Source organism: Thamnophis elegans, chromosome 1 (assembly GCF_009769535.1).
Source record: "Thamnophis elegans isolate rThaEle1 chromosome 1, rThaEle1.pri, whole genome shotgun sequence".
Lineage (NCBI taxonomy): Eukaryota > Metazoa > Chordata > Lepidosauria > Squamata > Colubridae > Thamnophis > Thamnophis elegans.
In genome coordinates, this window is record NC_045541.1 from 116,186,484 (window position 1) to 116,200,606 (window position 14,123).

The 14,123-nt window shown below is 41.3% G+C and overlaps 1 protein-coding gene across 1 annotated transcript in view; it reads left to right on the forward strand.

Moving 5' to 3' along the window:
- LOC116505922 (cytosolic phospholipase A2 epsilon-like) overlaps positions 1-13,586 on the forward strand; it is a 38,757-nt gene extending 25,171 nt beyond the window's left edge. Inside the window, exons 14-22 of the mRNA XM_032213423.1 lie at positions 4,602-4,738; positions 6,169-6,391; positions 7,152-7,266; positions 8,154-8,291; positions 8,719-8,826; positions 9,618-9,815; positions 10,781-10,947; positions 11,739-11,925; positions 13,363-13,586. Coding sequence (XP_032069314.1) covers positions 4,602-4,738; positions 6,169-6,391; positions 7,152-7,266; positions 8,154-8,291; positions 8,719-8,826; positions 9,618-9,815; positions 10,781-10,947; positions 11,739-11,925; positions 13,363-13,586 — 1,497 coding nt within the window. The remainder of the gene's footprint in view (positions 1-4,601; positions 4,739-6,168; positions 6,392-7,151; positions 7,267-8,153; positions 8,292-8,718; positions 8,827-9,617; positions 9,816-10,780; positions 10,948-11,738; positions 11,926-13,362) is intronic.
- The last annotated feature ends 537 nt before the right edge of the window (positions 13,587-14,123 follow it).

A 14,123-nucleotide genomic window follows, 5' to 3' on the forward strand; every position in this document is an offset into this window, starting at 1 on the left:
CGCTCGCATGGGCGGGGTAGCGTAGCGAGTGAGCGGGGAGCGAGCTCGCCTTTCCAGCTCCACTTCCGGACAAGCTGTGGAAAAACCTCTGCGAAAAGTGCCACCTGGGGCCGCCGCTTCTTCTCCGAACTCAGAGTAAGTGACGGGCGGGGCGAGTGAGGGGGGGTGGCGGGATCGCCACCCGCTGCACTGCAGCTGACTCACCCCGGGCCGGGCGGGCTGGGAGGCTCTGGGCGTCCGGGCGGGAAGAGCACAGAGAAAGGCAGAGCGGCGCTCGACGCGACTCTGCTATTTCTGCTGGAGGAGTCCCTAGATAGGGAAGGCGGGTGGCGAGGCAGAGGAAGGGAGCGCAAATGGCGGATCCCGGGCTCATATGCAGAGGGAGCTCTCCAGGCACAGGAGCGCTGGAAAAGTGCTCCGCTCATGCACCCACCGGGACGGAGCACGCTCGCTCCAGCCCTGCCTGCCGGCACGACTTTGAAGTGTTGGCTTGCCGCTTGCCTTCCACTTCGGCCCGCGCGGAAGGCAATCCAGCCCTTTCAAAGTCATGCCGGCAGTTTAGAACTCGCCCGCCATTCAGCGAAAGATGTTGCGCTGAATGGCGGCCGAGGGGCACGCTAAAGTGCCAGCATGAGTTTGAAGGGCTGGCTTGCCGCTTGCCTTCCACTTCGGCCCGCGCGGAAGGCAATCCAGCCCTTTCAAAGTCATGCCGGCAGTTTAGAACTTGCCCGCCATTCAGCGAAACATATTTCGCTGAATGGCGGCCGAGGGGCACGCTAAAGTGCCGGCATAAGTTTGAAGGGCTGGCTTGCCGCTTGCCTTCCACTTCGGCCCGCGCGGAAGGCAATCCAGCCCTTTCAAAGTCATGCCGGCAGTTTAGAACTCGCCCGCCATTCAGCGAAAGATGTTTCGCTGAATGGCAGCTGAGGGGCATGCTAAAGTGCCAGCATGAGTTTGAAGGGCTGGCTTGCCGCTTGCCTTCCACGTCGGCCCGCGCGGAAGGCAATCCAGCCCTTTCAAAGTCATGCCGGCAGTTTAGAACTTGCCCGCCATTCAGCGAAACATATTTCGCTGAATGGCGCTGAGGGGCACGCTAAAGTGCCGGCATAAGTTTGAAGGGCTGGCTTGCCGCTTGCCTTCCACTTCGGCCCACGCGGAAGGCAATCCAGCCCTTTCAAAGTCATACCGGCAGTTTAGAACTCGCCCGCAATTCAGCGAAAGATGTTTCGCTGAATGGCGGCTGAGGGGCACGCTAAAGTGCCAGCATGAGTTTGAAGGGCTGGCTTGCCGCTTGCCTTCCACGTCGGCCCATGCAGAAGGCAATCCAGCCCTTTCAAAGTCATGCCGGCAGTTTAGAACTTGCCCGTCATTCAGCGAAACATGACTTTGAAGTGCTGGCTTGCTTGTCGCGTTTCCCCGGAGCGCTCGGGCTCCTTCTCTGGGCAGAGTTGGAGCCTATCCTCCACCTCCTCCCAACGGAGGGGCGCCCTAAAAAAAAAAAAAAGGAGCCAAGCCGTTCCAAAGATGTGAAGGGAAGCAACCAGATCGCAGCGAGGAGAAGGAGGAGGAAGTAAATACAAGTATAATAAATACAAGTATTTATTATACTTGTATTTATTATACTGTGGATTTGGTCTGCATCAACCTGCCGCCTCCCCTCACCAGGCAAATCGCGGTGAAAACTCTGGGTGAGTCTCCGCGGAGAGCTTGGCGGGCAGCTGGCTTTACTTCTAAGAGGTGGGGGGGAGGAGCGGCAGCTCCTTGAAATGGAAAAAGGCTTGCTTCCCCCTCCCCAATGAGACGCCTTCCACGATAATAGGAGAGGAGAGCTAAGAGAACAGAGCGGGGGTTGGGAGAAGGCATGGGACTGGGCTCGGATTTGCCATTTGAGAGAGAGAGAGAGAGAGAGGAAGGGGGAGAACACGAGTGTGTGTATCCCTCCTTCCTTCAGCCCAACACTCTAGCCCGGCTTGGCTCCCGCTTCGTCTGTCCTGCCTCTTCGCTTCTCTGTTCGATTGTTGAAAGTGGGAGCCAAACCGGGTCATTCCTTCCAAGAGGCAAGTTTCCGTTCTCTTAGCTACGTTCTGCCTTGTGATTGCTGTCTCCAGGCTCTCCTCTCCTATTATCATGGAAGGTGTCTCATTTGGGGGAGGGGGGGCAGGCCTTTCTCCATTCAACAGATCCAATATACAGAGTTTTATTTTTTGGCCCTAAAAATATTGTCACTGAGGATGACAGAAATTTCTTCATCATTGCTATTGGCCTCAAGTAGCAAATAATTAAACATGGTTTTTAGTGTACTTAGTTAGCTATCTGCTTTTTAACATTACATGGTATCAGTTTCAAGAATGCATGCAATCCTGAAAATTTGTAACAAACTTGTTGAAGGGCCTATGAAATATTTTCTAGTTTAGTGTAGAATAAGTATTCTTAATAAAAGAAAAAGTCATTTTTATTTAATCAATTGCATTCCTGTTTATAATGGCATTAATTAACTAAACTGGAAATAAATCTATGTTTTGCTAGAGTTTTAAAATTAAAAAACCTTACATTTTGTTGCTATTATTTTAATCAGAGTTTTGCCAAGTGAAATTATATAATGGTTCCTCATGTCTCTGTAATTTTCTAAATCTCATCCAGAAGTACCACAGAATCTGGCATTTTCAGCAGAATGATGCTGATGCTAATAAAACATCCTGATTTTTGGTGAAAGGATGGAAAGAGGAAGGAAGGAGGAAGAGAGATCTAAAGAGCAGAAAGACAGAAGGCAGATAGGCAAGAGGAAGGAAGGAAGGAGAAAGAATGGAAAGGAAGGAAGGCTAGAAGGAAGAAAGAGGGAGGGAGGGAGGGAGGGAGGGAGGGAAGGAAGGTGAAAGGAGGAAGGAAGGAAGGGTACTTCCACTTGTAGGCCTGGGACTGAATGCAGGAGGAGTCTCTCCATAGGATCAGCTGCTCCTCTGATCATGGTCTATGAAAATGTTACTGCCTGCCTGATGCAAATTTAGACAGATGGTGCTTTGGGCTGCCCCTCAAATCCCCCCTTTACTCCTCCCCCTGTAGAATTCAGCCCCCTGAGTTTTGCCTTTGAGGGGCATGTGTGGTTATGGCGGATGGCAGAGTCAGCTGGAGGTTGAGAGGGGATTGGGGCTTTTGTCCGCCTGTGGAGTTCTCCCCATGGACAGGATGGGATGTTGGCATGAAAGGGATCCGGGCACAATCTCACCTGTTCCAAGTAAAGTTGCCTTTTGCAATTGGCTACCGGTAATCCTCGACTTACGACCAGGATTGATCCCCCAATTTCTGTTGCTAAGGGAGACGTTTGTTAAATGATTTTTGCCTCATTTTGCGACCTTTTATTGCCACGTTAAGTGAACCATGGTGGTTGTTAAGTCAGGAACATGGCTGTTTAGTGACCAAAATTACAATGGCATTGAAAAAAGTGACTGATGACCATTTTTCACACTTAGTGACCATTTTCACACTTAGCGACCGTTGTGGCATCCTCATGGTTATGCGATCAAAATGTTGATGTTTGGCAACAGATTCGTATTTCTGATGATAGTTTGAAATGGTGACAGTATAAATTATTGCTGGTGTAATACTTAACAATGGTTTTTAAGGATTTCTTTTATTTATAGAATACCTTTTTTATTATTTTGGGGGGATTTTTACTTTTAAATTGTTTATAAAATGTATTTACTACAAGAAATGTTCCTTTTTGCAAATGTGATCTTTGCAAATCTTTGTGATGCAATATGTTCAGACCAGGTTTATGTGTCTCAAAGTGGCTGCTATTCTATGGGCAGGCCAGGTTGGTGCAAGGCAGCTTTGCCAGATTTGGTGTGTTTCACCCTCATTGAATTTTATATCGTATAAAGAATGGAAGGAGGAAGGAAGAGAAAAAAGGAGGAAGGGAGTGAGTGAGGAAAGAAGAGGATGGAAGGAGGGAGGAAGGAAGGAAGAGAGGGAAAGAGCAGAAGACAGATAAGGTGAAGGTAGATCAGCAAGAGGAATGAAGGAAGAAGTGAGGAGTCTCGAGGAGGGGGAAAACATTTAGTGACCAAAGTTACAATGGCATTGAAAAAAGTGACTGATGACCATTTTTCACACTTAGCGACCGTTGCGACCATTTTTCACACTTAGCGACCATTGCGACCATTTTTCACACTTAGCGACCGTTGCAGCATCCTCATGGTCACGTGATCAAAATTTTGTTTGGCAACAGATTCGTATTTATGCTGGTTTCAGTGTCCTGGGGTGACCTTTTGACAAAAAATTTTTTTTTAATCAAGCCCCCCCCCCTCCCCCCCCCCCGGTCAAGGGTGTCCCTCTTTTCCAATCTGAAAATCTGGTCACCTTATGCTTGAGGTATGTGGATTTTTCCATATATTTTTATTTATGCTTGCTTGCATTGTTCTGGGACAAGGACTGTTAACATCTACATATTTTTTTAAAGAAAATATTTCTTGTGGAAATGATGCCATTTTGCACAACAATATGCCTAATAATCCTAGCTTCATTTCAGTCAGCTCTTTTATTCAAACCTGAATTTTACTTAGGAACAGAATCATTAAATTTTATTTATACCTGTTTTTGTTCAGGTTCCAGTGGTGGCTCTTATGACTACAGCCGGGGGAGTAAGATCAATGACAGCCATGTATGGGAGCCTGTTAGGTCTCCAGAAACTCAATCTCTTGCAGTGTGTTTCATACATTACTGGTTTATCTGGCACAACGTGGTAAGGAAGCCATGAACAACATTACTCAGTGAATGTGGGTGCAAGGGGGAGAGTTTTTATTTGGATCATCACGGGGAATTAAGGTTAAATATCCTTTCCTCAAATATGTGCTCCTTTGGCCTATAATGAAATAAAGTAAAGAACAAAAAGCAGGCAAAATTACCAATGGTGCTCTCTCATGTTTATTTTTCAGCCCTTCCTTATTTCCTTTCCTTCCATCCTGAATTAATAGAGAATTCTTTCCCATGAGCTGGTCATGATTCTTTTGCTAATGCAATCAAAAGTTGCAATAGTTTTTTTTTTGCAATCCGTTAAAAAACAAACCAACCTGATTTTTTTTCTGCTATAAATCTAATTTGGGAAGTCATTTCCCTGCATTCCCTATTATATTAGAAGGTTTAATAAAGGAAAATTTGTGGCATTTTGTCCAAGTACCTTAAACAAATACCTGTACCCCTCTAACTGTATTTTTTTTTTTTTGGCATGTTGCATTTTGCTTATTAACACACTACAGTTTGGGTTAATGTGATGGGAAAAGTGAAATAATTATGAAAGAAACTATACATTAAATTCAGAGGTGTGTTGCTACCGGTTCACACTGGTTGAGGCAAACTAGTAGTGGTATTTTGGCCTTGATCCAGGAACCAGCAACGACCCAGGCTGGCCACGCCCCTGAAATGGTTCCCCGGTCCCGCTGCCATTGCCGGCATGTATTTTACTATTTTTTTCATGTTCTGTACATGCGCAGAACAATTTACAATCTACTGTGCATGCATGTGAAGCGAACTGGCAGCAACACTGGCAGCAACCCACCCCATTTAAATTTTTCCTTTTTAGGCAGCCCATGACAATTCCCAGTACCAGTTTTTCCAGAGACACCAGTGTTTCCTTTGTGCTCAGTGCTGCAATCTTTCCCTTCCTTCCCTGGTCCCTCCCCATAATTTTACAGCCTATATGTGTTCCTGTAAAGTGCTGAGCATCACTTTCCTTTCCTGGATATTTAACATTTTATCAGGTACAAATATGTGATAAAATTCTCTGGGTCACTTGGTGGAATTGTACAGACCAACATGAAGGTAGAGATAAGTTGGCTATGTTTGTTTGCCCGTAGAGAAGAATATTTGTAGCTTAGAGTTGAGATGAGGGGGTCTTTGGTGGTCTCTGAGCTTGATTGTTTTCTTACAGATGTTTCATTACCCAAACTAGGTAACATCATCAGAGCTTACCTAGTTTGGTTAATGACGTGTCTGCAAGAAAACACTCAACCTCAGGGACCACCAAGGACTCCCCTATGTCTGTTTGTTCAAATTTACTAATTAATTCAAACATAAATGCTGGCTTTTATTTATTTATTTCTTTGGTTGATTTCTATAGCCGCCCATCTCAGTAAATGACTCTTGTTGGCTTACAATTCAATTTCCTTTCCTTAGGGCAATGATAAATTTATTCAGAGATCCATATTGGTCACACAAGAATCTAGAAGGCGTGATCATGGATGTTCGGAAACAAGTGATGAAGAATAAATTGTGCTGTTTTAGTCCAGACAACTTGAAATATTATGAGAAGGAAATATGGAACAGACACGATGAAGGTCACAAGCTGACATTTGCAGATCTCTGGGGACTAATTCTTGAATCGATGTTTCATGATGAGGTACTATATTTACATGTTTTTCTTTAAAGTGTAAGGTGATATAAACCATGGAAAAATAAAACCATGGAATGGTCCTTGCTACTGTTTCTTTAATTATAGGAATTATCTGCCTCAAAATATCAATTGCTAATATACTGGTTTTCTTGTCCATTCTACGCCATCCACTATCACTTAGTAGCAAATATCTGTGATAGATTAGGTAAGAAGACTTGAATAGTTATCTGGAGCTCCCAGAAATGTCACAGAAGGCAAACCTATGATATTTTGTGAAAACAGAATTACACCAGGAGGTGCTAATCAACATTGTATTCTCATATTAAAACATTTTTTAAAATACATGCACCATGTTGTCCATGCTAATCTAGTGAAAAGATAAGATATAACACAATTACAACTAAAACCTATTTTTAGATACAATGGAATAAGCATGAGTTCCAGCTTTGCTGCTTTCTTTATTTTTAATTCAGATCTGTATCTTGAATCATATATACAAAAATACCTGTTGAGATGATTGAGAATGGAATAAGAGATGATCTTCAGAAATGCATTACCAAGTTTCATTTTCCCCATTTTTATTTATTTGTTAATCTCGTTTGTGGCCCATCCCAACCATTCATTGTTTATCTGAATTTCTGATTAAAGTATTTCAGTATCTGGATGATTGTTTTCAAATACATGTATGATCTGGAAAAGAATGGGCACAAATGACAGCAGTATTTGTTTTTTTGCTCTTCTACTAACTTCTGTATTTCTTGCACAGCCAGACCCCAATAAGCTCTCAGATCAACGACGGGCAATAAATCTAGGTCAAAACCCTCTTCCTATCTACCTTGCTCTTAATGTCAAGAAAAGATATAGCACTTTAGATTTTAAAGGTAAGATACTATTTTTAAAATACGAGTTTAATTTGAAGGTTAAATGCCAGGTGGTGAACATCCATAAAGTTTTATAGACCAAAAAAGAAAAATCGTGGTGGTTTGCTGTCGACTTCCACAAGCTGATTTTCGAATTTCCAATCTAGCTTACAGTATTCCCTGGTATCTGTCTCTCATCTGGGTATGAATGACATTGCTTAGCTCAGGGGTTGGCAACTTTAAACACTCAAAGAGCCACAAAGGTCCTAAATGGAAGCCCCCCGATTCAATTGTGGAGCCGACTGAAAGTCCAATTCCCCCACCCTAGAGTCTCCTCCTAGTGCGGCATCCTTTTTCCTCTGCTGATCGGAGCCCAGGGAAGGTTGTTTTTTGCTCTCCCGGAGGCTTGATGAAAGCTTGGGGAGAGAGAAAATTCCCCCCACAAGACAGAGATCATGTGCGCATGCATAAGTGGGGGGGGGGCGCATTGCATTGTGGGTGTGGGCACACACAATTTTAGCACACGAGGACAAAAGGGTTCATCACTGGCCTAGACCAATGAAGGCAATTTTAGCCTTATACATAGTGTAACATAATGACAAAGCCTTATTCTGAATTTTGTATAGTCCTCTGCTTCATGGAAATCTGGCTTAGAATCCAGGCTAGAGAGGGGAGCAAGTACATTCTGAATTAATATACTTTTGTGATTGTTTGTTTCTCACTGAAGTGACTTTATCAGCAGTGATAGCCTGAAAAGGAATTGTATCTGTGTGATCTTATGTTACATAACTGTAATTTTCTTCTACAAGTATACATAACCAAAATGTTAAGATTGCTGATTATTAGTTTATATAGGCACATGTGCCTGTCTGTGTTTATGCCTCTGTGTATTTGTATTATATCTGCAGAATGGATGGAATTCACTCCCTATGAAGTGGGCTTCTTGAAATACGGAGCATTTATTAATGCAGAAAATTTTGGAAGTGAGTTCTACATGGGTCACTTAATGAAGAAGATCCCAGAATCTCGGCTTTGTTTTATGCAAGGTAATTTAGCTAAACAAATAAATCAGATTCTTGGCTTTCATATGGCAAGAATGTACTATATAACCTATATTTTAGACATACATATTAACACAAATTGCTTATGTAGTTTTTTAAAAAAAATATTAGTGACTCACCAGTAGGAGGCAATACAAAACCTGCTACTGACCAGTAGCTAATATAACTCTTAATAGCTAATATCTATATAAGTTTTAAGGGGAGATAGTTTTGACATCTCTCGCATGAGGTCCAGACCAACAAATATATTAAAAAAAACCTCCCTCTCTAATATGGGAGCATATACTGTAGAAAAAAGAAGGCATATGAATAGCTTCTATACTTTTTGATATGATTTCCATCTTAGTGTAATGGGGGTGGCACATACTTAAAAAATCTACTAAGTTCTTGTTAAATATTCTTTGTTTCCCAGGCATGTGGAGTAATATCTATTCCCAAAATCTGCTGGATGCCTTATATTTAGCAGAATGTTCAGAAGACTTCTGGCATAAATGGACAAGACCTAGAATGTATGAAATTGGTTAGTAGTCTGTTATTTCTCTTTTGACTAATTTGCCCAGAAAATGCTTTTCTTTTCTGTGCCTTTTGGAGATGATTTGGTGTCAAATTAATTAGTTGGAAATGGAAAGCTTGGAGGAATGTGTGTCCACTTTGTCCTTGATAGACCTATCAACTCTTGGAGTTCAATATTGATCAGTTTGGAGAATCCTGCTCTAGATGGACTGAAGTTCATATTTCCAATTAAAAGAGAAGTGAAATGCAGTTTTTTTTTTTGTCCAGGGCCAATGCTGAACTTGAAGAATGTGATCCCTGGGACATTTCTTAAAGACCAATTCTAACCAGGGCCTTAACTTTTATACTTACCTGGGAAATGTCATACAGACATGACAACAATGTGGTAAAGTGTTGGACTAGGGCTAAGAGGCTGTATGGTTGATATACTAGAAGACCTATCCAAAGGAGAAAATATAAGAATATTGTGGAAATGATTATTTTTCTACAAAACCAACATTTGGTAAAATTGCAGTTACTGAATTTGCCCTTTTAAGTAACATTCGATTTTATTTGGCATCTGCCTTTGCAAACTGCAAATAACCTCTTAAATTGACTTGTTTTGACTCTTTCAAGAACACAACTGGTTGTTGCAGGATCCAATCTGGGTCAGTCACCAGAACCAGAGGTTTCATCTTCCAAGCTTTTGGACTCCTGCTGGAGCCCATACTCAGGGAACATCTCTCTCACTAGACGTATTGCCTCTCTGAATGGGCTGTTTGAATGATGGATCTAAATAAAGTTTTCTCTGTTTTACAGAAGAAGATACTCCCCCTTGGTTGCCCAAGAGACCATATGTGCAGCCAACACGTCTTTTCATCCCTAATGGTTCTGTGTCAGATGCGATTAAAGATGTTGTAACCATGCGTCCAGTTGTTGCATGCTACCCCAATTTTATTAAAGGTTTGCAGATGAACAACAAATACTTGGAGAACAATAATTTTTCCATGTGGAAAGGTAATATAGACAATTTTCTTTTTTTCAGATATAGGTAAATTCTCAATCTCCAGGATGTGAATTCATCATCTTTTCTTATATTACCATCCATGACATAATATATTTCTGACTTGAGTCATTAGACTATTCTAGGAATGAGAGGTATATAGAGATTGCTGAATATGTTTTGAGGGTCATATTTGATCCTTTGAAAATTTTGACTCTCCATTCAGGTGATGCTGGAGATAGTCTAACTCAGCTTGTTTGTACTTCTGAAATATAGTTGATAGCACATACTTCTAAGAATGGATAACTCTTTTCACTTTTAACTGAGAAATTGCAGTGCAGCCGAACTGCTGTTTCACAACTAGCAGTTGTTCTCATTCCCCAGGTTTAAGATTGAAGCTGTTATGTAAATATTGAGGGAAATATGATATTTGTCTCCCAATCAGAGGTGGGTTCTGGCTACTGCTACTACCAGTTCACTCAGGGACGCGTTGCATGCACATGCAGAATACTTTAAAAGATGCCAGCCTATGGCACCACTGATAGAACAGGTTCGGGGGCATGGCAGGCTGAGTTATTACCTATTCAGCTGAACGAGTCTGAACCGGTAGGAACCCACCTTTGCTCCCAATACTTTCATAGTCAACCCTTCTGAAAAGACTTGCCTTAGTGCATCACAAGCTAGATTTCAGTCTTTAGTTATAATTATAATTCAGTTATAATCATTTTGAAGTATATATTAAGTTTTTGACTAAAAAAACCCACTTGTTCAGACCATTTCCCCCAAATTCTTTGCAAGTAAAACTTCACTGAGGATTATTTGCATTCTTTTTGGCTTTCATTATTTATAAACTTCTTTTACAACAGGGATTGAAAATCTGTGACTCTCCCGTTGTTGTTGGAAGTCCTAATAGCAGGCCAAGGGAGCTAAACATCACTTTAAAATGTTGGGTATGGCAAATATACATTTTGTCTTTCAGATACTATACTGGATTGTAGCCCTAATCACCTGACTGAGTCTGAAGACTATTTGGAGCTTGTAGACACAGCTTTCTTTATCAACACCAGCTGCCCACCTCTTTTAAGACCAGAAAGACAAGTAGACATTATTATACATTTAAATTACAGTGGAGGATCACAGACATTGGTGAGAAACTTCGTTATTCTTTTTAGCCACTGTCCACTCCATTCATGTTTCAGTTTTAAATATTACAAGAAGATTATTTGAAGGTTATTTGAAAGTCCTTCTTTCTTCGCCTCTTACAAAAGAGTAGTGCTAGGAAGATTTCCAAGGCCTCTTCCAACTCTGTTATTCTGTGCTCTGTACTTCTGACAGGTATGATGTGCCTATGGCAGTGATGGCGAACTTTTTTTGCCTTGGGTGCCAAAAGCACGTATGCGTGTGCCCACCCCCATATTTTAATGGCCCCCTGGCACTGTGCCCCCTGCGCATGTGAACGTGACCACCCATCCTGCTGCACCACACATGTGCGCACGGCTTTCTTAGAGCCTGGGGAGGGGAAAAGTGGCCTCCCCGCCCCTCAGGAGTCTGGAAACGGCCCGTTTTCCGACTTCCGGTGGGCCCAGTAAGTCTGTTTTTTGCCCTACCCCATCTCCCGAGATTTTCTAGGAGCCTGGGGAGGGAGAAAATGGCCTCCCCCGCCCCCCAGAGGCCCTACAAAGTGCAAAAAAACAGCTGAAAACCAAGGCCGAAAATCAGCTGGCCAGCGCACACATGTGCATTGGAGCTGACAGGGCAACGCCTTGCGTGCCCTCAGAAATGGCTCCACATGCCACGTGCCATAGGGTTGCCATCATGGGCCTATGGTATTCCTCACACTGCCTGTCCATAGTTTCTTTAGAATGTCCAGCTTTTGTGAAATAGAAATATGTATTTGTATCTCTTGGTATTGATTACTCTTGTGTTTAATGTTTTAGCCGCTGGATTTAAGCACAAGGTACTATCACGGTCAGGGCATCCCATTCCCCAAGACTGATCTGACAGAAGAAGACAGGAAGAATCTCAAGGAATGTTATCTCTTTGATGATGCAGAGAGTCCAAAGGCTCCTATTTTGCTGTATTTTCCATTGGTGTGTGACAGCTTCCAAAAATACAAGTCACCTGGTAAGTTACAAAGGCTACTTGGGGACCACTTTGCTTTCCCACCTGCTAATCTTATTTCCTATATATGTTTCTCATGTATGTGCATCCTAAAGGAATGAACAGTAATTTTAAAACAATGGTACAAAATGAATGTATTTATTTAGCTTATGGCTTATCATACATGGACTAACAATATATTAACATTTCATCTAGATCAGTAAAACACAATTAAATATAAATGTCAAGAGTCTATGTTCAAATATAAAATGAAAATAAAGATCAATATTAGTCGCAGTACTATTAATACTAGTAATACTAGAGCCATAGTGGTGCAGTGGTTAGAATGCAGCCTAACTTAGTGCTCACCCCAGGAGTTAAATTATGAGTAGCTCAGGGTTGACTCAGCCTTCCATCCTTCCAAAGTGGGTAAAATGAGGACCCAGATTGTTGGGGGCAATATGCTGACTCTGTAAACCGCTTAGAGAGGGCTGTAAAGTGCTATGAAGCAGTATATACATGCTATTGCTATCAATACTAGTGAGAATTTCTTGCTGAAAAAAAAAACAATTTAAAAAGGATGAATTTTTAGCAAACTCTAAAACTTAGACAATGTTAGTGCTGAGTATTCCAGAAAAAAATGAATTAGATATAGCATTCCTTTCTTCTGAACTTATTTTCAATTCTTTATATCAGTGGTAGTCAACCTGGTCACTACTGCTCACTAGTGGGTGTTCCAGCTTTCATGGTGGGCGGTAGGGGTTTGCTGTAACTCTGCTTTATAAATTTTATAAAGTAAAGTTACTTTCCTACTTTATAAGTCGCCATTACTGTGGAACCGGTGGGCGGTTAGAAAATTTTACTACTAACAGAGATACAAAAGTGGGCGGTAGGTATGAAAAGGTTGACTAACCCTGCTTTATACAATGAATAATTTTGTATTTAATCTCTTTGTTATCATCCTCTCCTTTTGTTTTTGCTGGTCAATCTGTAATGAGACTGTATACGGTTGTGAATAAAAAATTAATGTTAGACTTAACTTAAACAACTTTCTCTCATTATCTCAATAATCCTAAATTTCAATTTCTGTGTTAAACTGATAAAAGAGATGTAATTTAATTACTGGTATGATGATTTCAACTATGATAATTGTATGTTATCATAGGCCTCCTTTTTTTCTCACCAGCATGGAACAATTTAGGAAAAAAGGCAGATCCTCCATTCTCCTCCTCCTTGATTGTTGTTATTAATGAAGCTTGTATTATACGTTGATGCAAATATGAGTTAGATGCAACATTCCTTTCTTAAAGTCTTATTTTCAATGCTTCATAAAATGAACAATTTTAGATTATAACTGTGTATTAAATCTGTTCGCTATCTTCCTTCCTTCCTTCCTTCCTTCCATCCATGCTTCCTTCCTTCCCTCCCTCCCTCCTTCCTTCTTTCCTTTTCTTTCTGCAGGGGTGGAACGTGCTCCAAGTGAGATGGACGATGGCTATGCTGATGTCACTAGCACTGTTTTTTCACCATACGCCACTGGCATTCTGCAATATTCAGAGGAGGACTTCAATAAGCTGATAAATTTGACCCACTATAATATTCTGAACAATGAACATATGATTCTTCAGGCTTTACGGACAGCAGTTGAAAGAAAAAAGCAGCAGAATTTCCGTTCCTCCTTTTAATCCTTTCCAATGCTTTCCACGTATTTTCTAACATGGGAATCCAGGTTTAATTCATTTGTGCTACTGGCCAATAATGAACACATGGGAAATAGGATAGGCATGAGATTTAGAAAAATCAATTTGGAGCAGAATTTAGACTGTCTGAATTGAAGGAGGGGTTACTGAATTTAATTCAATCCCTTTGTTATGATCAAGGCATTTATTTGACAGGTTCCCTCCTCCAAAAGTGCTTTGTCTTTGTTCATTTGCAATAATGAGGAAGAGAGATAGTGTTCAGAAATTAGAAATTCAAAACTTGCTTTACAAAATGGAATTAGAATAAAAAATTAATTTCTAGTCTAGTATATTATAAGCTTATTGAAATACAGTCATTAAATGGCAAAGAATCTCAAGTTTGGGACTTAGTTTATAAATTTAAAGATGGCTGTATCAGGTGATTTATGCGCATGTGTACATAAGATACATATTACAAATCAAACATAGGCTTTAAAACAACGATTTTGCAAGTCTTCACCTAAATCCCAGATGTGAATATCT